This window comes from Perna viridis, chromosome 8, assembly GCF_037379345.1.
Source record: "Perna viridis isolate PV_CMFRI_1.1 ecotype Kerala chromosome 8, ASM3737934v1, whole genome shotgun sequence".
Lineage (NCBI taxonomy): Eukaryota > Metazoa > Mollusca > Bivalvia > Mytilida > Mytilidae > Perna > Perna viridis.
The window spans coordinates 19,608,521-19,634,600 of NC_142452.1; the positions used below are offsets into that span (position 1 = coordinate 19,608,521).

At 30.9% G+C, this 26,080-nt stretch overlaps 1 protein-coding gene across 1 annotated transcript in view; it reads right to left on the reverse strand.

Moving 5' to 3' along the window:
- Window positions 1-268: 268 nt before the first annotated feature.
- LOC148609677 (BOS complex subunit NOMO1-like) overlaps window positions 269-26,080 on the reverse strand; it is a 31,936-nt gene continuing 6,124 nt past the window's right edge. The window contains exons 8-31 of the mRNA XM_088540780.1: window positions 25,655-25,789; window positions 23,304-23,393; window positions 22,671-22,727; window positions 18,305-18,504; window positions 16,623-16,800; window positions 15,824-15,965; window positions 15,229-15,296; window positions 13,869-13,932; window positions 13,148-13,284; window positions 12,797-12,945; window positions 11,994-12,092; window positions 11,341-11,472; window positions 9,858-9,940; window positions 9,350-9,509; window positions 8,940-9,066; window positions 8,572-8,688; window positions 7,813-7,940; window positions 7,199-7,343; window positions 6,702-6,785; window positions 6,248-6,358; window positions 5,561-5,662; window positions 4,690-4,809; window positions 3,606-3,698; window positions 269-3,124 (exon numbers count right to left, since the gene is read on the reverse strand). Coding sequence (XP_088396906.1) covers window positions 2,966-3,124; window positions 3,606-3,698; window positions 4,690-4,809; window positions 5,561-5,662; window positions 6,248-6,358; window positions 6,702-6,785; window positions 7,199-7,343; window positions 7,813-7,940; window positions 8,572-8,688; window positions 8,940-9,066; window positions 9,350-9,509; window positions 9,858-9,940; window positions 11,341-11,472; window positions 11,994-12,092; window positions 12,797-12,945; window positions 13,148-13,284; window positions 13,869-13,932; window positions 15,229-15,296; window positions 15,824-15,965; window positions 16,623-16,800; window positions 18,305-18,504; window positions 22,671-22,727; window positions 23,304-23,393; window positions 25,655-25,789 — 2,880 coding nt within the window. The 3' untranslated portion in view covers window positions 269-2,965. The remainder of the gene's footprint in view (window positions 3,125-3,605; window positions 3,699-4,689; window positions 4,810-5,560; window positions 5,663-6,247; window positions 6,359-6,701; window positions 6,786-7,198; window positions 7,344-7,812; window positions 7,941-8,571; window positions 8,689-8,939; window positions 9,067-9,349; window positions 9,510-9,857; window positions 9,941-11,340; window positions 11,473-11,993; window positions 12,093-12,796; window positions 12,946-13,147; window positions 13,285-13,868; window positions 13,933-15,228; window positions 15,297-15,823; window positions 15,966-16,622; window positions 16,801-18,304; window positions 18,505-22,670; window positions 22,728-23,303; window positions 23,394-25,654; window positions 25,790-26,080) is intronic.

A 26,080-nucleotide genomic window follows, 5' to 3' on the forward strand; every position in this document is an offset into this window, starting at 1 on the left:
TGCATATCATATTTCTCATAAATTCCATTATTACTTGAAATAAGTCATAGTAACACTAACTAACCAGACCGAATCAATAAAACATTATCACCAGACATAACATCATTGCATCTCTAGAAAGACAGGATGAATGTACAATGTAGAATCCTGGTTTCCCCTGTATTTCTTTTGACTGTCTGATTTCTGCTGCAACCAGTATGTCAACCACGAAACCTTAAAATATAATCAACCAGAGGTATTACTAGTAACACAATAAGAAATTCAGAACTTTGGTTGATGCGTTTTAATAAAAAAAAATGATTCAACATCCATGATAAATAATGCGCATACACATTGTCATACTTTTTATTTGATCTCATTCACTCAAAGACCAACTGTTTAGAAAATTATAAAGACAAAAAGACCCTTGCTCTTACTTCATATCCTCATACATTCGTATCTATATGTATCTCATCATTAGGTGATATTCTAAATCAATGAATGGCAATTCAAATTGTTAACATAAATGTCTGCCATATTTTTCAGTTGAAAAAACTTTTTTTTATTATTTAAATAACAGACTACCACAAGAATGTAAAGCATGCATTATTTGTTACTTTTAAATTGGTCAAATTTAAATTCAATGAATGTAATAAATGTACAAAAAAATTAAGTAGTACTCCAGCTAAGAATCATGCAAAATAAGATTCATTGGTGAAAAGCATACATATTTTTATTTTTGATATTTTGTTTGAAATGCCATAGTAAACAGAAATTAACAGTCAGGATTTCATAAAAACCATACTCTTAGGAGATACAAATTTTATAGAATGCACTGTAGATTTCAAAATTAAGGGAGATAACTCTGTAAATGACACTCAAATACAATAGAATTTATTAGATTTTCAATGTTGATTATCCCCTAAGAGCAAACAGATTCGAATAAATAATTATACATTTCATAATATAGACCCATAAATCAACTTAATATCAAAAATAAAAATATGTAGCCTTTTTTTTAAGTGTACCATATTTACAGTATTTGCATGATTCTTACAAAGACTACTACGTAAATGATAAGTTGGTCAATGGAATTCAGACACCTGCTATCAATTTTGACAAATATAAATGATTTGAAGAAGCAGACAACACAATCATTGATCATAAACATACAAGAATTCTCCTCACAAAATACAGAATTTCATACATTATCCAAATATACATCCATATATTATTTTCACTATATAACAAATTTTGCAATTCATATAAACAAATATAAACACTTATAAATATCCCTCTGGTCTTGTAAATCAAAATTCTCATGATACCCATGTAATAAGTAAAAGTTTTTGCTTTGTTCATAAAGGACTTATACTACATGCAGGATTAAAAGATGATAGCCACATGAAAAAGTATGAAATGAACACACACAGTCTCTCAACTTGTACAATTACAATGTGAAGAAGGGATGAATTCCATAAGACGGTCTATTCACCTGGTTGTATATGAAGACCTGATGAACAATAAAAGTATAGGAAAATTCATTCTAATTGACTGATGTAGAAAAACAAAAAAAAATTATGACTGTATAATGTGTTGCTTTTTTGTTAGAAAGATACAAATTTTACAAACCTGGCGAACTTATTTTTTGACAGGTCTGACATTCGGTCAGACAACTTGAAAAAATCTTCTGGACAGAACAATAATCTGTCAGACGGAAAAGAAAAAAATGACAATTAACATTGTTAATTTGGGGTTTATTTTTCTAGCTTTCCTGTTGGGTCCATATTCCTGTTGGTGTAACTTTACTTCTGTGTCAGAAAGTCTTTTCTTAAGAGATTTGCCAGAATGGCATGGACATGACTTTTTAGGGCTTGTCTTATTCCGGACGAATGCCGGACATCTGGTCCTGAAATGACTCATTTTTCTCAAGACCAGTGGCTGAAAATACCAGATATGTCGGTCTGTCTGATGAATTTTACCATGACTACAAATTGTAGGCTTAAGAATAAGACCAAATCTAAAAAAAATATGAATTTCCATTGACTTACACCATTCAATAACATACAGAAATCTAACAATTATAGAAACTTACATTCATGCAGTAATTTGTACTAGATATTATCACAAGACAACATCACAAATCTCTTCATACACATAAAACAGTAAATGCATACACAAAGTTCTGACTTGGTAGTTATGACAAAAAGTATCAAGAGTTTCTTACAAAGATTCTATAATCTACAAAATTAAGAACTTCGACGGTAAAGAACTAAGAGATCTTGGATTCTTGCCAAGGAGTTTGAAGACAATATCAACCTGTCTGTTTTGTTTAATCTTTTTTGCTACTAAGTACTTCGACAAAATATTTCATAAAAAATGCATCAAAAAACCAAGCAAATAGTTATTGCAAGTTATGATACATCATAACTCAAGTTTACCAGTCATATAATCTACCATTAATTGAAAATAAGCATTTTCCTTTCTCTAAAGCAAGAACATAACCATGTCAAATTGTAAGTGGCTACACATAGGTATGAAAGTAGATACAAGCTCTAGGTATGAAATGTATCATTCCCTTAAAAATAAAGTGAATATTAACAATAAAAAGACCACTAATTACAATACATTTAATAACCCCCAAAACAACTCTCTCTGTTATAAATATGGTTTATTTTTCATTCTATTATTCTGCCCTTTGAATGTCAAATGTGTCATATTATATATTACCTGTAACCCCTGGGAAATGCAGATGCAGCAATATTCTTTTTGTCACAAAAAATAGAATTATATCATGTAAGGTATGGTGTATTTATTTAAACACAATTTTTCCTTTATATTCATATTTTATACCACACTAACACTATACCATCCATAAACTATTCATTAATTTCCATATAAATATCTTTCCAAGATTCTACAATGACAGAAAATCTTCACAACAAAACAATCTACACCAATAAATAAAATCCTAACACAAAACAGATCATGTCTTTCTTGGTTTTGCCTTCTTTTTAGCTGCCCCTGATTGGTCAAATAAAGCTGAGTCTCCGCCCCCTGATGATGAACTGTTTGCCAGTTCTGCCTGGTTCACTGTTACCATGGCTTTTGCTTGCTGGAAAGATCTTAACAGGAATGGTAATATCTGTAAAGCAAAATGCTTTATTGATTTAAAATTTTGAATTATTGTAAAGATTCAGATAAAATCTAATGAAATCCAAAATGGATTAAAAAATAAAATATCATACATATCACCACACAGCAATACAATAGCACCGTTCATAATAAATTCTCAAGAAATTCAAAAAATATTAAATTTATTCAAAACACTTGACAAACCTAATTTTATTTGAACATATATAGAAACAACATTAAGTTGCATATGTGTCATGCTAGGAATATCCTCACTTCAGACAATTCTAGCGAAACAAAAAATGATATCATACAGCAAATGAAGTCCCTTACAATTTATTCCCCCATCTAAATAAAGCCTACCCCATAATCCACTTGAAGCTGAGATAACTGTAACATAATTTGGGCAGACAGATAAAGATACTCCAATGTATACCTGCCTCCCACTGAGTGTGGGTATAATATAGTACCTATAATAAACATGGTTTACTTACTTTTTGATAATTATAGATACAATATCCCAGCAGTATTGTTAAAGGCAGGATCAGGAAAGATCCTTGGTTTAATTCTTGTTCCAATGATTTTCTCTAGAATACAAAAATAAACAGTTGAAAGCAAAGGATTTGACTGTGAAAACTTTCTATTTAAGTCTTCTGGAGCAAAAATTCTAAAGACAATGAAAATCAATACACAATATGCTTGTCAAAGATGCATACATAAAAATGAGCATCTATGTTTACCATGTTTGCAATTAAAAACTGACTGCATAAGTTAGACTTATATATATTGCTATTCAAGGATTCATAATGCTTAATCAATTCTTCATACACAATTTGGAGATCTAAATGTTCTTATACAGAAGTACAATGTTATCAATGAGTTGAGATTTCTTACATGAGTGTTGAGAAATTCTGCCATTTAGCAAGATGAGTGAAAAGATAACCAATTTCAATAGGGCTGACTGTGAGTACCTTATTGTCCTATTTCAACCAATAAAATTTTTTTTTAATAGGAATTATCTACATCTGTACATATAGTCATGGAGAATATTATTATCATTTCCAACAATTTTGTACCATTACTTTGCAAAATCACAAAATATCTGTGGCCTTGCCAATACCTTAATAGACAGTGTCTTTGATGCACCAGTAAAATTGCCATGATTTGTCATACATGAGTTTTAGTTATTTTTTAACACAATACCATCTAAATAATTTTGTTGATCTTAGTTTCCATGTATGATAAAACTACTATTAACAGACCTGTCTATGGTACTTTAAGATAATTTGTATTTTTTAGCAGTACTTAATGAAGATGATCCCTTAATCCTGATTTTTTTAATTTAAGAACGAAGATACTTTGGAAAGATTCACAATCAATAAAGGCTAATCTGCAGTCAAAACTCGTAGAAACTATGGAAAAGTTTACAACTATGTATCAGTGCCTCATTTCATAAAAAAAACCCTTAAAATACAGATTTTTCTCAAATCCTTCCTCATGTAATTATCAGATCACTTGAAATTAAAGATTTTAGGAAAAATTATTGTTTATAGTAATTAACCAAGATAAACATATTACCTGTGGTTTGAATTCCAGTGTAAAATGCTTATAGGATCTGTTAGCTAAAAATTCCATCTCTGGTAATGAGTAATCATAAGATGACCTAGATAATGAACTCTCTATCCTGATCAGGTATTTCTTAAAAAGAATCAAATAGATTATCAATTCAGTTACAGACAATAAAGATTTGATTTCATATACAAATACATACTAAAACCTGATTAAAATACATGAGTACATTAACGATAAAGTTTACACAGAGTAAAGAATTCAGCAGTAAGAATAAAAAAAAAACAGATCTATTTAGAATAAAGTATCGGTCTCTGTAAGAATCAAGCCGTGGGTGAAATATGATATGGAAAAAAAAAATTGAAAGTGTATTTTGACTGTTTGCACCATCAGAATCAAGAAAAAAAATACAAGATTTTCCATCTCATCTTGGTAAATTGAGTTATAGTGTCATTGAAATGCACTGGAAATGAACACTTCAAGGGCAGATAACTGTCAAAAATCTTATTTTTTTAACATTCTATCGTTTGAAAATTTCTGAGCAAATTCATGATGTAGAGATCAAATTATGATCTTTTCTAATTGAGAAAGCATCCCTGAAATTATATTGTCAGATTGGTAGGTTTTCTAATTTTTTCCCATTTTGCCTGATTCTTACAAACACTTACACTTAATACATTGATTACATTCAAATGCTAATTACACTTTCTCTCAGGGTTAAGTTTGGTGCAAAGTTTCATTCAGATCTATCAAATGATTTAAGATAGTTTGACACATAGGTGAAACAGGATCTGAAAATTAATGACAGCCACCAAGTTCAGCAAAAAATATCAAACACCATAAAAAGGACTATATATTCCATTTAAAGGTCTTATCTTACCTCATTATTGATGGGAAGAGATGGTAAAAAGAAGAATGAAGTAACACCCATGTTTACAGTATGTATTGGTGAATCTACATTATCATCTCTGTATAAATGGACCTAAAAACAAAAATGCAATCATTTAATTATATCGTCTGAATATAGCTGAAATATTGCTGCTCGGACGTTAAACCCCAACAAACAAACAAATTTAGTTATAACCCAAGGTACCTTGTTTAGTGCAATCAAGAAATTTAGGGCTACCTTAGTTTGTGTAATGTCAGTTTAAACATAAATATATCATTTGAGTGACATTTGTTATTCTCCGCTGTTTCCGTCCCTCAACTGCTAAACGGACATTATTTGGTAAACCAGCTGCCGTAAACTCAGTGTTTTACTATTTTCATTCAATTTAGACCTACATATGTAGCAATGCTGTTTCATTCATAAGAATTTTGACTAACTGGAACTTTTATTTTACTCATAAACGGGGAAATGAAAACTGGAGTAACTTTTTCTCGACAGATGTGTTTATCAATAAACATAACTTCCATTCATTATTAAAATTGCCCCTTCAAATACTGAATATCTTAGAAAAAAAACGAAAATTGCCTTCTTCTCAGAATTTCGTTCCAAAAACCAACGTAACATTTTTTTCACCAAGAATCTGACCTATTTAAAATGAAAAAAAAAATAGGTATGCACCTTTAGTGTAGAAAGATAATCATCATGGCACACAATATTACCACTAATGTCCATCTGGTTCATCTTACGGAAGGCAATAATGTTCACTCCTTTAAAGTCAGAATCTACAACCTGAAACCAAACAAAATATAACGTAACTGACTATGTATAATGAACAGAATTTGTCATGAAATAGATTTATAATGCAAAATTAGATTATTATAAAAGACAGCAGTGAATTATCAAATGCACACTGTGCAATTAATTACAAAATAAATATGCGAAATAAATTCTGAACTTTTTTAACGTTCTCACATCAAAACATCACTTTTCTCTTGTTTCTTTTCTGAGGACAGTCAATTCAGGAACATTTTAAGAATATTTGAAGTTTCTAAAATCTCATTACAATTAAAAAAAAAAACTCAAAATTATGATAAAACAAAAAGACATCTTTGAAATATGGTCTTTAAAGTACCTCAATGTGTCTGTGTTTAGGAGCAGCTCTCTCAATATGTTTGTTGATGTCTGGCTTTAGTCTGATAACATAGGTACATTTAGGCTAAAAAAACATGGAATTTAAAATATCATATTATATTATTCATCTTAAAAATCAAATTCTGCTTTAATGTTTTTTTTTGGTTCCCAAATTTAGTATTTCAATTTTAGCATAATGTACTTTATAGTTATCATTGAACCCTGAGTGTATAGAATCAAAGTTTCTTCGACTGTATATATTAGTCTTTACAGAGTTACCTCTGGAAATCTTTCCATTTCTACATTTTAACTTCAGTGTACAGGTTTAACATATATTATGTATATGCCTGTAGTCCTTTTTAAAAAAAAATGTAAGTGTAAAATTAAGTTATGACGTCATAACTTATGACTAATTTTACTCCAATGATTTTTTTGTAAAAAAATGTATGCTGATACTTTCCAAACATGTAAACTATAATCATCTATTTATACATTTACCTGTAATCCTCTGATACGGTAGTAGCCCTCCTGGTCTGTTTTACTTTCCTCCTGGTACAAAGAGCACCCTTCCCCCTCTCCCATGGCTTCAACAATGATTCCTTGTTCAGCCTCACCATTCAATGAAGTCACTTGTCCATAGCAACTATCAAAATAAACAAAAAAATTACAGTCATAATTAAAAATATACAGCCACACAAAAAACTTAAACATTATAATATGGACTTGGAGCTTTACATGTATACATTTTAATTGCCTACATCATGAAAAGAATCAAAGTTATGTTTTTCTATTCAAATTTAAATACTATATTTGAAACTTAATGAAAAGCAGCCTATTTGACAAGGCATAACATGTATATATTGCAATAAAATATATTTTAGAAATGACCCAACAAGGTTGACCCAACCCATCTGCAATAAAACGATATACATGTATCAGCATATTAAATTGTTTCTTGTCACAATTGTTAAAAAACTGAAAGCCCAAAAGATGTAATTAATGTATGACTGGCTTCAGAAGACATTTAGAGATGCTTTCCTCCAATTTTTCCTCAACTCAAATACTGACCAATCAATTAGTCAAATATTTATCCACAAAACATACAGTAATACCTGAATGCTACTCTCTTTCCTTTGATGGTGATGTTCATGGTAGTTCCCTCCAGTACATCAATCAGCTGTGAGGCAGGCTCAAACTGATACTCCTTCATCATAGACCTCAAGAAATACTGACCTGGTCCCTGAAAATAAAACAAATATTCTGAAGGTAAAAATATCAGTTTAAGATGAAAAAAGCTTGCCGCCTCCTTGCCTAATTGCAGACATCTAGTTTAAATAATAGTCCATTGACCTTTCACATGCATACATCAATGGATTATTCTATGTCTGTAAAGCTTCTGCCTATCCACACATATGTGAATCATAAATATCTGCAGAGGCAAACAAAAGTTTTGTGGTAGACATACCACATACAGAAGTAAAGAAGATGTTTACTTTAGCCAAGGTCGGGATAAAAAAAATGTGAATTACCTACTGCACTTACAGGCCATGGAACATGAATCATTAATAAAGATCAAACTGTACAAGAAACAGATTTATTTCACATTTGCAAAATAGTAACAGTACTTATATATAATTACCTGTAAAATGCAAAACTTTCAAAGTCAAAAGTGGTGTAACTCAAATTGCATAGATGTAATAGTTCTTATAATTAATTGGTGCAAGTGAACTGAATAAATAAGACAATTTATAACATACAGTGACTTTATATTAAGTTTTCAAAAACACAGAACTCATAAACTCTGATAATAAGGAATTTGTACAGTTACTATCTATAATTCAATCATATTGTTAAGTCTTTATAGAACTCACCAACTCTGGGAATACAATAGTGCCATTGTCACCAGTGATGTTATTACTTCTATACTGTTTGTCACCACTTAGTGACAGTACAACACCTGGAAGAGTTTGTTTCTCACCATCTTCGACCTACAATATAATACAAAAACAATATGTTGAAGCATCAGAGTTATCATAAATTAATTCCTTTACATTTAGCTTCAGTAGTAATTATTTAAAAAATTACAAACATGTTGGATGTGTTGACAGACAATGAAGGGTAATGCTAGGAAACAATTTATGCCATAAGGTCAAACTAAAGTTTGATCCAGATGAGCAATTTCACAGTGGAATTCTGACTCAAAGAAGAGACAATCAAGTTATCTGTAGAATTTACTTACAGTAACAGAGATTTCTCCCAGTTTAAATGCTTTGAAAACAGCCATCTCTCCATCTTCTTTCACCAGAACATAACCTCTTTTCTCAGCTGTTACTTCATAGTCATTTCCTTTGTGTAATGGTCCAATTCTATAAAAATTCAAAACTTTAATAAGACACCATGAATCTCACATTTTACCAGGTTCTGACTGGAGCATGTGTAATATTGCAAAATATTCCCATGAAAATTCTAATAAAAGTCCATGTAACTTGGCTAGGAATTGCACCAAATGCCAACACTGCGTCTAGAAGACCACTGAGGTGGTGATTTTGTAAATTGAAAGCTTAATATAATATAAATTTATAGCATATATTGCTTTAAATCATTATAATTTCTAAAGAAAGCAGAAGTTAACCGTCTACTATAGCTTACTTAAATGCACCAGTAGCTGATGTATTTATAGAAACAGCAGGAGAATCAACTCCGACAGTGACAACCGTGATATTGACGCCCTCTATGGCAGGTTTCACGTGACCAACAATAAACACGCCCCTTTTACCAACAAACTTAGCAACTTCACCTGCACAGGTATCTAAAAAGAATACTATGTATTACAGTTTCAAAAAATATATCTATTAATCTTTTTTTTTAAATACAACTTGATGGCATGCATGATAATGAAATATAAGTGTAGTTATCAAAGTAATCTATGTAAATCTAACAATAAGTGGATTACATATGTAGTTATAAAACTCATAAGTCATAATTGACAAAATCTTGTTTTGAATTTTTTTGAAGTTTCAGAAAAGTATCTCGATAAAATCTTAATTTTGATCTCCATCCTTCAGACTGTAAGGACCTGAAAGAAATTTTGCTAACAAAGCTGTGTGACTGAATATTGTATATTTTTAACAAATCTTTAAGATAAAAATTAACTTACCTCCCAAAACTGCAACTTCTGTCTTATGAGGACTAAACAGTAACTCTTTGGAACTAACACTTAACTCAAGCTTTTCTCCAGATCTTAAATTATGAAAATTATAAAATAAAAAATAACTATAATGAACACCAAAAACTTTTACAATAGTATCTCATTTGAAAAAAAAAACAAATCTTTTTAATATTTTAATGAATAAGCGTTACTTCATTTTTTTGTTTTTGTTTTTGGTTTAATTTATGAATTTTTTGTTTTACTCCTAAAATTTTTCCACACTTTGTATCTAAGCCAAAAATGCAAGACATTTAAGTGTTTTTTTTTTCTTAAATTCTGAATTTATCTAAATTATAGAAGACATTAAAAATAGCATAATTAATTGGAAAGAGTGAATAACCAAAATATTATCACCAGTATCTAAGAGCACCTATATTTAATGAGTGTGCAGAATCTGTGCACAAGTTAAATGTTCAAGAGTTCTTGGCATGAGTGACCATATTTTTGTTATTCATGATAACCATTTGATTACCCTATTTATTACATAGATTTTCCTAAAAATTGATTGCTATTTTCAACATGAATTTTAAATTCTGTGAATGGCATATTGATATCAAAGTTGTGACATTTTGGCAGGAGAAAGTCTGAGAGTGAAAATATTAAATTTATTTCACAATGTGAACTATCCAAATTTATAACACTGGGAACATTTGATTTATCAAATTTTCCTGGTGTAATAAATTTGGATAATTCACACTAAAATAAATTCAGAAAGTCTGAGAGTGAAACTACCAAATTTATTTCACAGTGGGAACATTTGATTTAAACACTGCCATCTATATAATAATCTATATCATTGTTTATATAGCAGTGGTTTATCAAGTTTTCCAGGTGTAGTAATTCACACTCTGAAATAAATTCAGTAATTTCAATCTCAGACTTTCTCCTGCCACAACTTTGATATCAATCCGCCGACACAGAATTTAAAATTCATGTTGAAAATATCGATAAATTATGAAGAAAATCTACATAATAAATAGGACGAACAATTGGTTATCATGAATAACAAAAATATGATCACTCGTGCCAAGAACCCTTGAACATTTAACTTGTGCACGGATTCCACACACTTGTTAAATCTAGGTGCTCTTATACACTGGTGATAATATTTTGGTTATTCACTCTTTCAATTAATTATCCTATTAAAAATTTAACCTATAACTTTAGAACCATTAAGGATCTGATTTCCCTCTGACATGAGATGTGATCTACTGGAACTTTTCAGCCTTTCTCTTAACACTAAAGTGCCGCAAAAATAGCATAGAAGTTCTGATTGTGAAAAAAATATTTGACAACAGCCCACAGACAAGTGGTCCCAAGTCTGGTTGGGCCTAAATACCCAGCTTAAGATTATTTAAGCTTATATTTATTTTATATAATTTATTATAAATTCATCTTCTTACAGGTTATACCTCTTCATATCATAAATTACCTTGCCCAATGTGAGAATCTGTAAACAAATGGGCCTGATGGCTGCTGTGTCTTACTGTCCTTAAGGTCTGTAGCTGGTTTACTATCAGCAGTCAGTGGACCTAATACAATAGGTGTTTTATCTACCAAAGACCTGTCCGCAGTGACAAAATACATTAATTAATATTCATATTAATTTAATACTTGCGGGTGAAACATTTTTTTCATAAAAAAAATTGAATAAAAACTGAAAGTGGACTTTGATCTTTACTTTATATACATTTTTTTTATTCAAGAACTAGCAGAAATGTCTCTTTAGAATGTAGATGCCCTTAGTTTTAAAATCAGTAAACAGGAAATGAATGCTTGACCAAGAGGAAGTTACAAACTATCATATGTAAGCTCTATACTGAGTTATAAATAACTCCTATGAACGATTTCCATGCTTATTCTGACAAAAATTACATGGTATATGTTAACCAAAATACTTTAAATAGGTTGAGATACATGGATCTAAAGAGACAGAAAAATTAATTGTGCACATTATCTTTTTTGTCATTTTAAAAGTGTTTAACAAACAACTTGACTCCATCACATGACTAGAGATAATTTTGACCTGATCGTAATCAGGGTAACCGTATTTAAAAAAAATAAGGAAACAACCATTTAACTTACAGAAGTGTAACAGACAGATCAGAGACAGATTCTTCAGTGGTTACAGTGCCCTCTATCAAATGTTTTACAGCTGTCAAGGTAAGTAACTCTGGACTGGACCTGTAATTGGAACAGTGGTATATATTCATCAATGAAAAGACAAGCTTAACTATCAAAACCTAGATTGAGAACAAAATCTTAGAATAAGAGATCATTACCAATAAGTATTTGGTAGAAATTAAGAAACTCAATCAATGCTTACATATGAACAAATAAATCCTTTATTTCAAGGGAATAATAACACGTAAATTTGTATGGTTCAGTGCATAAAATAGAATGAAATTAAGTTCTCGGAGGATTGTTCCATATACTATCAGGGAGGATTTTATGAGGTCATCAAACAAAGCAGAAATTAGTAAAATCAGAAAAAAAATAGATATCATTGAGATGGAAGCCATCTCTGCAGGTCCCGCTGTCAATAACATGTGGTAAATAAGCTGATATGAAGCATTATTTGAAGTTATTATGACATACTCTCTGGTGTTGGTTAATATACATGTCAAGTATAAACTTTGAAATCACAACAGTTCTCAAGATATAGAGCGGACACAATCTTTACCACAGGACATGGGGTTTTCAACTGAGACTAAAGTTTTTGACCTTGACCTTTGACCTAGGAAGTTGTACATACATTATGACACACCCTCTTGTGTTGGTTAATACACCTGTCAAGTATAAACTTTGACATACATGTAGGTGTGTCAAAGAGTATATTCCTCTCCTTCAGATCATGGATCAGGACCAGTTGAAAGATAAATACTTACGTATCATATGTGTAGACATCCTTCTCAAACTTATGGCAGGAATCTGGTGTCAGTTTATATACCCCAGGTTGAGCTAAACAGAATCGGTTCTTTCCTTTATTCAAGTCAAATGATCCCACAGTTCCAACCTTCTTCTCATGGGCAAAATGCTGGAAAAAGAAAATATTAAATTTACATCATAGAAACATAGAAATTGCAAGTGATATAATTTATTGCAATCCATTAAACAATTCTATAATTTTTTTAGGTGACCAAATGTTCATTTTAATGCATTTGATAACAGATTCATATAAAGAAATCCATGATTTATATGGTTAAACAAAACAAACTGTGACGCTGTTCAAGACTTACCAGCTTAATTTCATGGGAGATACTACATTTGAGGATGTAACCAGTTTGTACGAACTTGATCCCTGTTAGATCTGTTTCTTTCACCTCCACATCAACTGTTTTCTCTTTCCAACACCAAGTATCATGCATCAGTGTCACTATTTAGAATGAAAATATTATATTGATCCAGTGTTCAAAATTAGTGATAGATCAATAGGCATATTCTATGAAAAGCCAAGTACAAATTCGATAAGTTTCATATGCATAATACAGTGAAATTTATGAACATTTGCTGTAGATCTACCATTTAAAAAAAAATATTTTAAACACTTTTAATCTATAATTTAACATAAGATTGTTATGATTAACACAACAAACATCACCACAATGTAACATCCAGGAATAGTACCAGTATCTAAGAGTAGAAATGAAGTTGTCCATGTTTCCTTACATATTATGGTAAAACATTACACAGTTCAAAAGAGCAATCAAGAGATCCACGATTCTAGCAAAAATCAAAAGAATGCAACCCAGGGATAATGTTAATGATAAGTTACATAATAAGTGTCCAGTCACCAGATAAACAGCTTTCATGGAAAACAAAAATTTGTAAAAGATAATCCTTTTGTACAACAAAGACCCTAAATCCTGAAAAAATCCATTTAATCTTGAATGCAGAGATTTATAATTTCACACTTTAAGCTGCAAATCTTTGTCAAAAATATCTACTAATGATTTTTACCTTTATATTTTCCTGGCAAAACATTCTCAAAATAAAATATTCCTTCCTTTCCTGATTCTTTTACCTGTAAATCAATCACAAAATTTTAAGAAGTACTATTTGTAAGAATCATGCAAATTCTGCAAAATATGATACACCAAAAAAAAAGCTACATATTTTTATTTTTGATATTAAGTTGATTTATGGGTCTAAAATTTAAAATGTATAATTATTTATTCGAATCTGTTTGCTCCTAGGAGATAATCAACATTGAAAATCTAACGGATTCTATTGTATTAGTGTGTCATTAAGAGTTATCTCCCTTAATTTTGAAATCTACAGTGCATTCTATAAAATTTTTATCTCATAAGAGCACGGTTTATATGAAATCCTCACTTAATTTCTGTTTACTACGGCATTTCAAACAAATATAAAAAATAAATATATGTAGGGTTTTCACCCAAGAATCACATTTTGCATGATTCTTAGCTGGAGTACTACTTAACTACTTCTAGGTGAGGTGATAATTACATACAATTACTTTCATGTTGAACATTAATCAAGTAATGTGATTATAATTACATTTACTGTGCATATCATTAAAATAAGCTAAACTCATTGGACAATTGGCTTTCAACAGGATGTTTCCTAATCAATGAAACCAATCTTTGAACTATTTATAGGCCACACCCACAATTAAGTGATTCTACTTTAATGATCACTGCGTATTGCCTATTTTCTATGAATGTCTAAAATGAAATAAAAATAAAATTGGAGAAACATATGAAATGTAATTAAAAGAAATGAATGTTTCATTTTTGATGTTTAATGGGCGTATAAAAACATATTAGAGTAGCAAATTTTGGAAATGTGTTATGTTCAATGATTTTACATGCCGATTAAACAAAAAAAATGAAACCTTCAATTCTTAAATGATACTTTTCATTAATGAGCCAATTTATGTAAAAGCAAGAATTCAATTTCATCTAAATTAAAAAAACAAATCAAAATCTTAGAGAAAAAATCTCTAGTAGTTACAGTCACCACAACATCCCAAATTTCTCAAGCGAAAAGGGAAACAAGTTCCTAATTGGATATACATTACAATCAAAATTGATCTATAAAAGTGTACAACATAGTGCTGAAGTATGAAAGACTAGGTAGTTCTATAAATGCCAGCTTAAAAACAATAGTGTTATGGGCAAACAGACAGAGGTTTGGAGATAAAGATCACTGAATACCCATAACTGATTTAAAGAGTATGAAAAAAAAACAAAACCAAAAAACATAAACCCCTATTTAATATAAACAAACCTTAAAACATATGAACTATTGCAAAGAATTCCTCATAAAAAATAATTCAAACTCGTATGAAAAATACCTGTGAAATTTGTTTGAAATCCCCTCGTCCTACAGCCTCAAGTGACACTTCCATGGAACCACATTTCTCTGTAAAGGAAAAAACAATGCTAAAAACAACTAAAAATTTAAACCACAGCCTGCAGACAATTAAAAACAACAGTCCCACAAGGTGTCATTTAGTAAGAAATCTACCCATTTCAAGGCTCATAATTTCCCTTAAAACAATAGATTGAAAACCATGTTTCAGAAAACCTGTATAAACCAAACCCCTCTGGACTTTAAAGTTTGTTTGGTTTAGACATGTGTCTAGTTGACAAAGATTCAAAATACATTTAAACTGATATAAAGTGACTTTAAAACGTGTCTGGATTAGACAGGTTTCAGAGTTATTTTTCAGGGATTGGTTTAGAAAGGTTTCATTGTACATAGGTAAACTGATATGTGTACATGTACATGCAAAAAGTGGAAGGCAGCATAAACAAACAGATTTTCCATAAAAAATGCCAAGACAACTGTATCAGGGTTCTGTTCAAGTGCACTGATACTGGACATTACAAATTGCAAACCATTTTAAAATTTTACAAAATTAATAATGTACAGAAAGGTTAGGTTACCAAGGCAACTGACTGCTCCAGTAACCTTTGCTCTGAACTGTGTAAATGTAACATCGAGGACGGGAGCATTAGGTACAGTCACAGATTTTTCATTGGGTATAATTTGAAGACCTCCTGAAGTTTCCTCTTCTGTAAGATGAACCTGTAATAATTCATGCAAAATAATGAAATGTTGAAGCTACTACATTGTCGTTAATAAAAAAATCTGAAGAGATAACTAAAAGATACTTCCACCAACGTAATCATATGATCAGAATATATATGTATAAACAAAGTCATACAACGAAGAGTGAATGGCACATCAGTCTGAAATGTAATTCCACAATGTGGCATAGCTATACAAATTTTTTGTGAAAATATCAAGAGGCTGTAATAAGTAGTTTAGAGAAAACAGTCACAGAAATGGTTTGAATGGATAAATGGACAACAGACAGACAAACACCTTGATCTTCCATATTGAAAGCAGTGGTATGGAAAAGAAATAATACTTAAAATATCACAATAACAAGAATTATAATGTACCATACACAGTTTTTTTAATTATATGACAGTTCTACTTGAGCAGTGAAAATGTATTGCCTGTATTTTTACATGTTATGATTGGTTGTTGACTGTAACTGTGAATGTAGCTTAACATAAAATTGTTTTGAAGTGAATGTCACCTGTTTTGTGTCAAAATGATCTTTCATTTCTTCTTCCTATTTTTTTCAAGTCAGTTTAAGGTAAATGTATATGCAGAGTTTTTCTTGAGTAAAGACAAGAATAGGTTACTTTGCACCATTTTATTCTGAAATCTCACCTTTATAACATATTTTCCAGAAGCAGCTTGAGTGCAGAATTTACCCTCTTTATCAGTTGCTATAGAAACAGCATCAGAATTTTTGCCTTCTGGGAAATAAATTATCCTCCTTTGAGGGGGAACTTGCATAAGTCCATCAGGCAGCTTGTCGATGACAACTTGGCCACACAGACTAAATCTAAATTGAAAATTTTTATCAGCTTTTAATTGAATATAATAAATAGATTTGACTTCTGTAAATATGTAAAGTCAAAATCAAGGATTTTTAAACAGTAACTATTCCAGTCATCAAAGGTCCGGAAACTTTGACAGCCCATACCTGTCATTTTAATAAACTTAAGCAGACATTGTGTCAGTCTTTCACATGCTTAGATCAAAAATAAACTTAAAAGAAAACTTTTTTAAGTAATTATTTTAAGATAAATATTCAAATTTGTGTTATTTCATCACATACTCTATCTTTTACAAGATATCACTACGGATGAACAAGTTTGGTTTCGACCACACGTGGACGTTCTAACATATAAACAAAACATTGTATCTCTTGGACATTTTCATCACATTGGCAAACAACCGAAAACTTCCTAGTGATGAAAAAAAAATGTTGATTATTTATAAAAGAAAACTTCAAATAAATTTTGTATATCGATTTAAATGGCATGTTGATTTCTATGTTAAAAATTTTCAATCAACAAATAAATTATTACAAACTATGTCTGGTTCGTAATTTCAGTACCATGTTCTTTTGTAACCTCTGAAAGATCGGCGGGAAAATGATGGACTTGTCAATCTTTTTCTTAAAAAATCAAGTAATAAGTGTATGAAAATTCTCTCAGTCACTTCAATTGATTCGTATAGGCAATGGGGCTGCTTGTGTACCATTAATTCAATTATGTAATCAACTAATCAGTTACAGGTAAATCACAGTCACAAGTGGCTGCACATCGGCTAAAGTTGACATATACCTGTCAATTAATTTCTAATTAACAATTCTGAGACAGGTAGACAGGATGTTTATACACAAATAAAACCACACAGACTGTAATTTATAAAGGTTGACAATTTTTTATGTCTGATATTGGAAAATGGTCGACGATCCACTGCAAAATTTGTTGGTCACTGACAGCATTTTTTACTGTTTCCGGACCCTTGCCAGTCATCATCATGCCAATTTAAATTACAAGCAACTTTGTTAGAAACTAAAAATAGCAATTTAAACTTTTTAATATGCACAATATAGAATACAAGTTTAAAATGCTTAACTTAATTCTTAATATTTGAAAGAAAAAAAATAGTAAATGTGTTTTATAGTTTTATATGCTGATGCACTAGAATACAAACAAGTTTTATCATAAAGAGGCTCCTATTTCCATAGAACAACTTTTAGAAACAGAAATATGTCCTACAATGAGGTAATTATACCCTCCACTTTTAATCTGCAAATATAAAAAATTCAAACTCGGACAAGGCTGCACAAATGCTGAGAATCTGGATAGGGTTAAAACACTACAATTCAGCATGCAAAAACTATATACATGTACCTTATATAATTTAGCCACATCATCCAAAAGAAACTGAGAAATCTGTTACAAAAAGTGAACAGACAGAAAGACAGACAATCAGATGAACAGACAAGGTCACTGCAGTCATCAATTACAATAAAACTATTTCTATACACCTACTTGCTAGCGACAATATCAGGTAGCTGGGGTGTGTTAGGGGAGATCTTTACGCTAGTGTCATCAAACACAATATTATCTGCCTGTACTTTAACTGTGTAGGTGCCTGTCTTCATATTCTCCAGATGGTATGTTCCATCAAGGTTTGTTGTTGCTTGTTTCTTCCCATCAATAAATACAGAGGCTCCAGCAACTCCACTACCCTGCAATTAACAAATAAATCAAATTAAATCAATCTAAGTTAAGCATTTCACTTTTACTGTTTAATCTAAAAACTTTGCACTTGGTAATAAAAACTATGTGTTTCTAAACAGTTTTAATTTAGGAAGTGTTATAGTCACAGAGCCCAGTGCACATATAAATGTACCACATAGCAGTTTGATTGATATACATAGGCAGATCTTCTCCCAGGTCAGAAACATTTGTAAGACAAGCAACAATAGATGACTTTCACACTCATTTACCATTTATGTCGAATCTGGTGGAAATTGGTTTATAGTTTTTATACTAGACAAAAACGGATATCTGATTTGAAGATTAACAAGAAAAGTAATAGTTATGTGGGGATGTGACCAGGAACATGAAAATATCTGAAATGCTTCTATGATATATGTATCATTTAAACATTTTTTGAAGTAATCAAATCAAATTTCTGTCCCCTTGGCACCCCATCTCACACCTGTTGACACTACTTGACCTTGATATAATTGACAAACTTTTTTGGGACAGAAGAAAATGTGAAATTTGTCTATTTTGAAAACTGGTTCATAAATGTATTGAGAAATGTGTTTTCCTTTATAATAAACCAGTCTTATGTCCAAGGTCTATAATAATGGCCCAAGGAAGGCTGCAATGGTCCATTATGGAAAAACAATTTTATTAATACTATATTAAATACTTTAAGTCTAAACATATGAATATTACTGTCTTTATTACCATGGCAATGAATACTGTACTTATTATTAGCCAAATATTTGTTGTTTTTTTTTTTAATGTAAATTCTCAGTTAGCAGGATGACTGGTGTTTATACTGTCTTGACTTTTCTTACAGATCTCTTATGACTGAACCTTATGGGGGTTCTGTTATTAGTTGGAGATTGTGAAACCCAGTCAAGCGAGTCCAGCCTTCAGTACACCTGACCAAAACTCTCAGTTAGAATATGTCCTACACCCATACCCCACGTCTATATGGTAGTACATATATGTGTAGAGTGTGCTTAATTGCACTTCAATTCATGTAATTAATCAACTATAAGACATGTTTTTACTTCAGTGTTGTAATTATAACAGTCTAACAAATATAAAAAAATACAATATATGAAGCAAACATATTAAGCAAACAAAACCATGGAAATAAAATTGATCTTTATTTATATTTCTTTTTCTGAGTTGCCATAAAAAGTGTTGTATAAAATGTCTTATTTAAATATTTAATTTTAAAGGGAGGTAATTATAGTACTACAATTCAAAATTCATATGAAAATCAGGTAGACCCTTTAAATTGGGAATTTTAATCAGCAGGAAATTTTGATATCCCAAAAATATCCCCCAAAAAATACTTGCTTGGCTCAGCCTTTAATTCTATTTATACTGTGAAAGTACTTTCATTCGTGGATACCAACTTTCGTGGATCAGGGAAGAAACACAAGTTCGTGCGTTCTTGAATTTGTGGTTTTGAAGTTTTCAGTATACACACCAATTTGAATCTACTATTCGTTGGGAACCAAATTTCATGGTTTGACCTACCCACGAATTCCACGAAAATTGGCAACCCACAAACAATAGTACTTTCACAGTAATAAACCTGTTTCTCAGAAAGGCATACGCATGTGGGATGTATCTATTGAATTTCATGGTTCAATTCAATCTTTTTTTAAAAGCAAAGCTGTATGAAAGGCATGTCCAACATATTGACCACCATCATCTTTGTGATCAATATCAAAATATAGAACATGGAATGATTTTAATTGGTTGCCCTAGGAGCTTAAGGTAATAAAGGATGTATAAAAAAAGAACATGTGATAATGTATTACTGAATCAAGTTAAGACCCTATTTTAGATTTTGTGCAATAAAATCTCTCTCAAAATCAATGATTTTGAAGAATTAAAGTAACTTTTTTTTTTTTATAAAATACAAATGTATTTATCAACTTTGGACCAAATATTTTTAGCATATTTTCACATGATAATTAATACATGTACACAATTTCAGTTCAGTACTACATGTATGTAATCTGTGATTTTACAAAATTAATTTCCAGTAAGTTTTTTTTTTATTTTTTTTTATTAAAAACATATAAATCAAGTTTCTCAAAAACTCAATAAACACTTTTTAAATGAAAATTAAAATTGCTACCAAATCTATCATTATACATGTAATTAATAAGAAGTTTTTTTCATTTGCGATTAAAATTTACAACATAAACATACAACACAAAAGGCATTGAAACATAAAGTCAAGCACAGGAACATACAGGAGATAAATTAAATTGTACTTTTATATAAGCTATAAAAAATAAAGAAGTATAAATTGGCATTGAAAAAAAAAGGTCATTTCTAAAGGGTAATAACCGTACTCATAGTTTTGACATGTTTGATATAATGAAATGTGATTTCATTATAAAACATTCAAGTTTCAATCCATCACAAATTAATAAAATAGATCTCAATGTCAATATTTTTTTTCATTTTATGAAAATAAGTCTGAAATTACATGTAACAAATTGTTATCTGGGTATGAGATGCTACATATAAATTTGACATAATAGACAAGTTGAAGAAGTAAACTTTGGTTTTAAAGCTTTGAGAGTTTATTATCATTTTATCAAAAACAAGATCTTAAACTGCAAGAGAGAAAGTTCTGAAGTCAATACACATTACATGTACTTGCTTTTTGATACAACCTTCACAGTGAAATTACCATAAAGGGCATACTCAGATAAATTTTGTGCACGGGGATAAATAAATGCAAATGTTATTTCCTTGTTTCAGCTAAAATTAAAACAATTAAAAAAAATGTTCTAAAAGGACTAAGTACATGAAGGCCCACATCTGGCCCCCTGCATGACTTGAATTAAACATTTGATATGGGAAGTCTTTTTATTGCTGTTTAGAATGTTAAAGATTCAGCATGTATATTAACATTTAAAAGCATATCATGTTTCAATGATTGAAAATATGAACTGAGAGTTTACCATCAAAGCTGAAATTGGTCACTTTTTTGGTAATTTTTAGCATATCATGTTTCAATGACTGAAAATATGAACTGAGAGTTTACCATCAAAGCTGAAATTGGGCAATTTTTTGGATTTTTTTTTTTCCATTTTTAAGTGTCTCCGCCAACTTGACCTTAATGCAACTTTGATAAGAGTCCAAATCAGTTGAGATATCTGTGGGTTACAGTGGCAGGGATCTTTGAAATAACAAAATTAGAATTGAAAAATGGCATTTTTCCCAAAATTGTACTTTTTGACAGTTTTTCACTTTCCATAAAACAGAGCTGAATAAATGGTGAAATTTTAAAACAATATTTAAGAAATAGAATTTACAATGCACATCACATTTCTGTCATTTGCTTCAAAACCATTTTTTTTTTTGTTAATGACCAGGAAATTAGGGGGCCAAATATGGCCCTCATCATACCTTCTCCTTAATAAAAATAACATTTGTCAGCGAGTGGAATATCTTGCAAGTTGCAAAATTTCAACATTACCACTGATAATACAAATTGCAAGTTTCAACAGTACATGGCACAATCACACTACAACAATATCCTAAGTTAATTATTGGCAGAAAAATCCCGTCAAACATTTTGAAATAAAGACCAAAGACCTAAGCCATCCACTGGTCATAAGTGTAATAAATCGATGAGACATCATTATTCTTACGTTGGTCTTTCAGATTCCAAAGATCAGCAAAAATTGATCTGATGTCGACAAAAACAAAAATCAGCATTCAAACGAAAAAAGCTACAAGCACATAAACTACCCTTATGTCATAATTCCTATCTGTGTAAAAATACATTTAAAACAAGTCTTTTTTTAAAACACACCATGTCTAAAGGGAGATAATTTCCCACATTCAACTAACCTTGACTGAATGTTAATTTATAAAGATTGGTTTCAGTAACTTATAATTATCAAAAGTACAGAATGGCAAATTTGTAACAAGGATTGAAACAAAAATTTTTTGTTTAATCTAAACATTGAAAATATAGCTTTTTGACTTTTATACAGATGTTTAACTTGCATATTTTAATCACATATTAAGCTAACTGAACTTCCAAGCACTCATGATTTGCATTTTAGATTATCTTGTTTCCCAATTAATTTACCACCATGATAAGTAAGTTTAGTTTTATTATACAAACCTTTACAGCATTCAGTATTCTCCCGCTGACAGAAAACCCAGATACTTGGAATGTTTGCTGTAAAAGTGTGAAAAAATTATTATTTATTACTTGAACTATTGAATAACCCATTTGGTTTGTGATAGTAAAACAATTTATAACAATTTAGAATTTTTAATATTCAACTTCATAGTGGACAGTCATACTTTTCACAAAAAATTCGGCAGGTATGACATCATAACGGAGGGTAGTATTTTACACTTAAAATTTTGATAAGATGACAGCTGCCCAAAATCAAGGTATCTAAATCTGAATTGTTGGAAATGACATTTTACATTTCCACCCATATTAAAATTAATTATTTTCTAATTAAGAGAAATTGTTTGATACATCATTAGAAGTTTACCTTACATTTTCAACCAATAATCGAAAGTACATTTCATATGTCGATTGATTATTGCAATTTTAAATGAAACCTTTTTTCTAAGATTGGGTCGAGTTGTCAAAACCAGTTTTTGTATAGGCCTGGAAGGGATTTTCAAAACGGAACAAGGCTAAAGTACTGATATTCCAGAATAAAGTACTATTGCTATAGTGTAATTATCCCTGTATATACTAGTATGTAATAAACCAAGTAAGTAAAAGAGACTTTACCTGTAAATTGACAGCATCATGAAGAACAGTGAATTCAATACTGACAGGTAAGACATCAAACCTAATGTGTTCTCCTTTAAAGAATGGTACCTACAGAATACACAACCAAAAATTTTATGTAAAATATAACCTTAGGCCAAGGGCCATAACTTCCGTAAAAATCATTCAACCATAACCAAAGTCAAACTTAATCTGTAACTTCTCATAGTAGAACTACATACAAAATATAAAATCAATTGGTAAAAGCGTTACAAAAAAAAGTGTGGAATACACGACCAAAATTTTATGTATAAATATAACCTTACAAATTTAGTACACAAATAAAAGACCCCGTGCAGGTCTGGGAGTTAAAAGAATAGGCCTGCAGCAGCGCTAAGCTTGTCGTATAAGGCGACTAAATAGTGCTCAGAAACATAGCCGGGGGCTAGGCGCTCTGCCCACAGAGCAACTGGGATGTGTGCCCCAGGTGGTGGAATGGGGTACCCCTGGCGTGTTACATGCTGGGGTTGTCAGGCTATAATACGGAAAACCTGACCGCAAACCATAGTGGTGCACCGTGTTGGGAAAGATGCCATGTTCCTCGCACGTTAAAGAACCCTGCGGTGGTATTCGATAGGAGTAGGAACCTTTGCGCTCCGCCACAGGAGGATAAATTGCCCGACCTTACCAATCCCCCCTTTTTTCAGTGGCAATCAAAATTTGTCGACCCTATTATCCTTGTGTCCCATCCTTTCTTTTTCATTTCATGTTCATTTTATCATCCATTTCATGTTCATCGTCTGAATATAGCTGAAATATTGCTGCTCAGACGTTAAACCCCAACAAACAAACAAACAAACAAACACAAATAAAAGAATAGCCTTCCAATGACCCCCGCGTAAAAAAAAGAGCAGAAGGCTTTAAATGCACTGAAAGTCCAAGGGCCATAACTTTCGTAAAATTTCATTTAACTGTAACCAAAGTCAAACTTAATCTATAACTCTTCATAATAAGGCCACATACAAAAAACAAACTTATTTGGTAAAAGCATTACAAAAAAAAGTGTGGAAAATGTGGACGGACATATGGACGTTCGCCCGGGATTTCCATGTCCCCTTGCGACGTGTTGCAGGGACAATAAATAGAAGAATGCAGAAAACCTGTAAATGTATTATATTTTGCTGTTGTAATTTTTTCTGATTCCATCAAGTGAACATATTCAAGGGTATCAATTTTTCTCTTATTTCCACTGAAAGCTGATGTTTTTTAAACTCAGGGTTTTACCACTTTCTTTTTACAATTCAACTAGCAATTGCGCATCAAGTTTCATTCCCAAGAATTTTTACACACTGGAACTTTTACTTGTAATAAGGAAAACAAGAATCTTGACTTCCAGATGAATGTATCATATATCTTTTATTCATAATTAAAACAACTCATGCATCAAAGCACTAACACCGTTTCGATGCAAATGTGGTGAAACACTTGTCCACAAAAATCCGTCAATTGTTAAAAAGCTTACAATGCTTACAAAATCTTCAGCAAATGCAGTTTTGCATCAGTGATAATTTATTAGAAATGCAAAAAAATTGTATATTTTTTGGTGTTTTATGGACCCACAAATCACAAATTTAAGTATCCAACAAAATGTCTTTTTTCCTCTTACCATGAAAATTGATACCCCCAGCCACCTCCCCCACCACAAAAAAAAACAAAAAAACAAAATGAATACACAGTATAGAGATACAAATCAATTTTGCATGTACTCTTTTTCACACTTTTCTTTCCACCGTTGAAGTAGTACTTCACAGTAAAACCATGCAGCAACAACTCAATATTTGGCAAAGAACTTTTTAATTTATCAGTTGTGTAACATTAACCTAAACTATTAAGACCAAGTAAAAATACACCTCTGCTTCCTGTTACAAGTCAGAAAAAAAAAATGGGTCAGCTGGTTGGGATTTCATTTTATTTTATTATTTTTTCACAAATTTTACAGAAAACATCTTATTAACCACCCGATTTTTGTGGAAACCGAAAACTGACTTCTATCTGTAAAATGTTAGTTCATTTGGTGGTACTTTTTGCAGTTTGTTAACTTGAAAATAAGTCAGTCATGGGGTCAAGGCATGAGAAATTGGGTAACAGGAAACCTAAGCATGATTTTATTTTGCTCTATTGTTAATAAGATCTCAAATAATCAAATTCAATTTGTTTCACTGTAAATTAAAATTTTCAAGCAATCAGTGAAAGTCTTGCTCTATGTTCAAGTCAGTTTAGTTCCCTCCTATTGTGTGTATTTTATATTAATATTCTAATTTTCGAAAGGTCATTTTCTGTCAACTATCAATAGTGTGACTTCAGATACCTACCAGATTATATTCTCCTACAGGCAAAGAGGGAAAGGTAAACTTGCCATCCTCTTTAGACATCACAAAACATATTGGATCTTGTTTATCAGGGGAGACAAATCCTTTGGGAACACTTTTCTCGCAGCCTGTTACATCCTGTATGATAAGAAAAGAAAAACCACTGCCCTTTACTGCTTTGTTAGTAAGTTTGAATTCTACTAAAAAAACAACTGTTTACTGAAATAACAAATGGCAAAAATATGGAGTTTACACAGATTTAACTAAACAGTAGATTCTGGCAAATTGGATATCAAAGTTTTCAAGAAAAAATATCCCTTTGTTCAATATATATTCACTTGGCCAATGGACACCTTTTTCCAGTTTTTTTAAGGAAGGGTATATACCTAATGCGGCGATATATCTACCAGCACATGTGTATTATTGTTT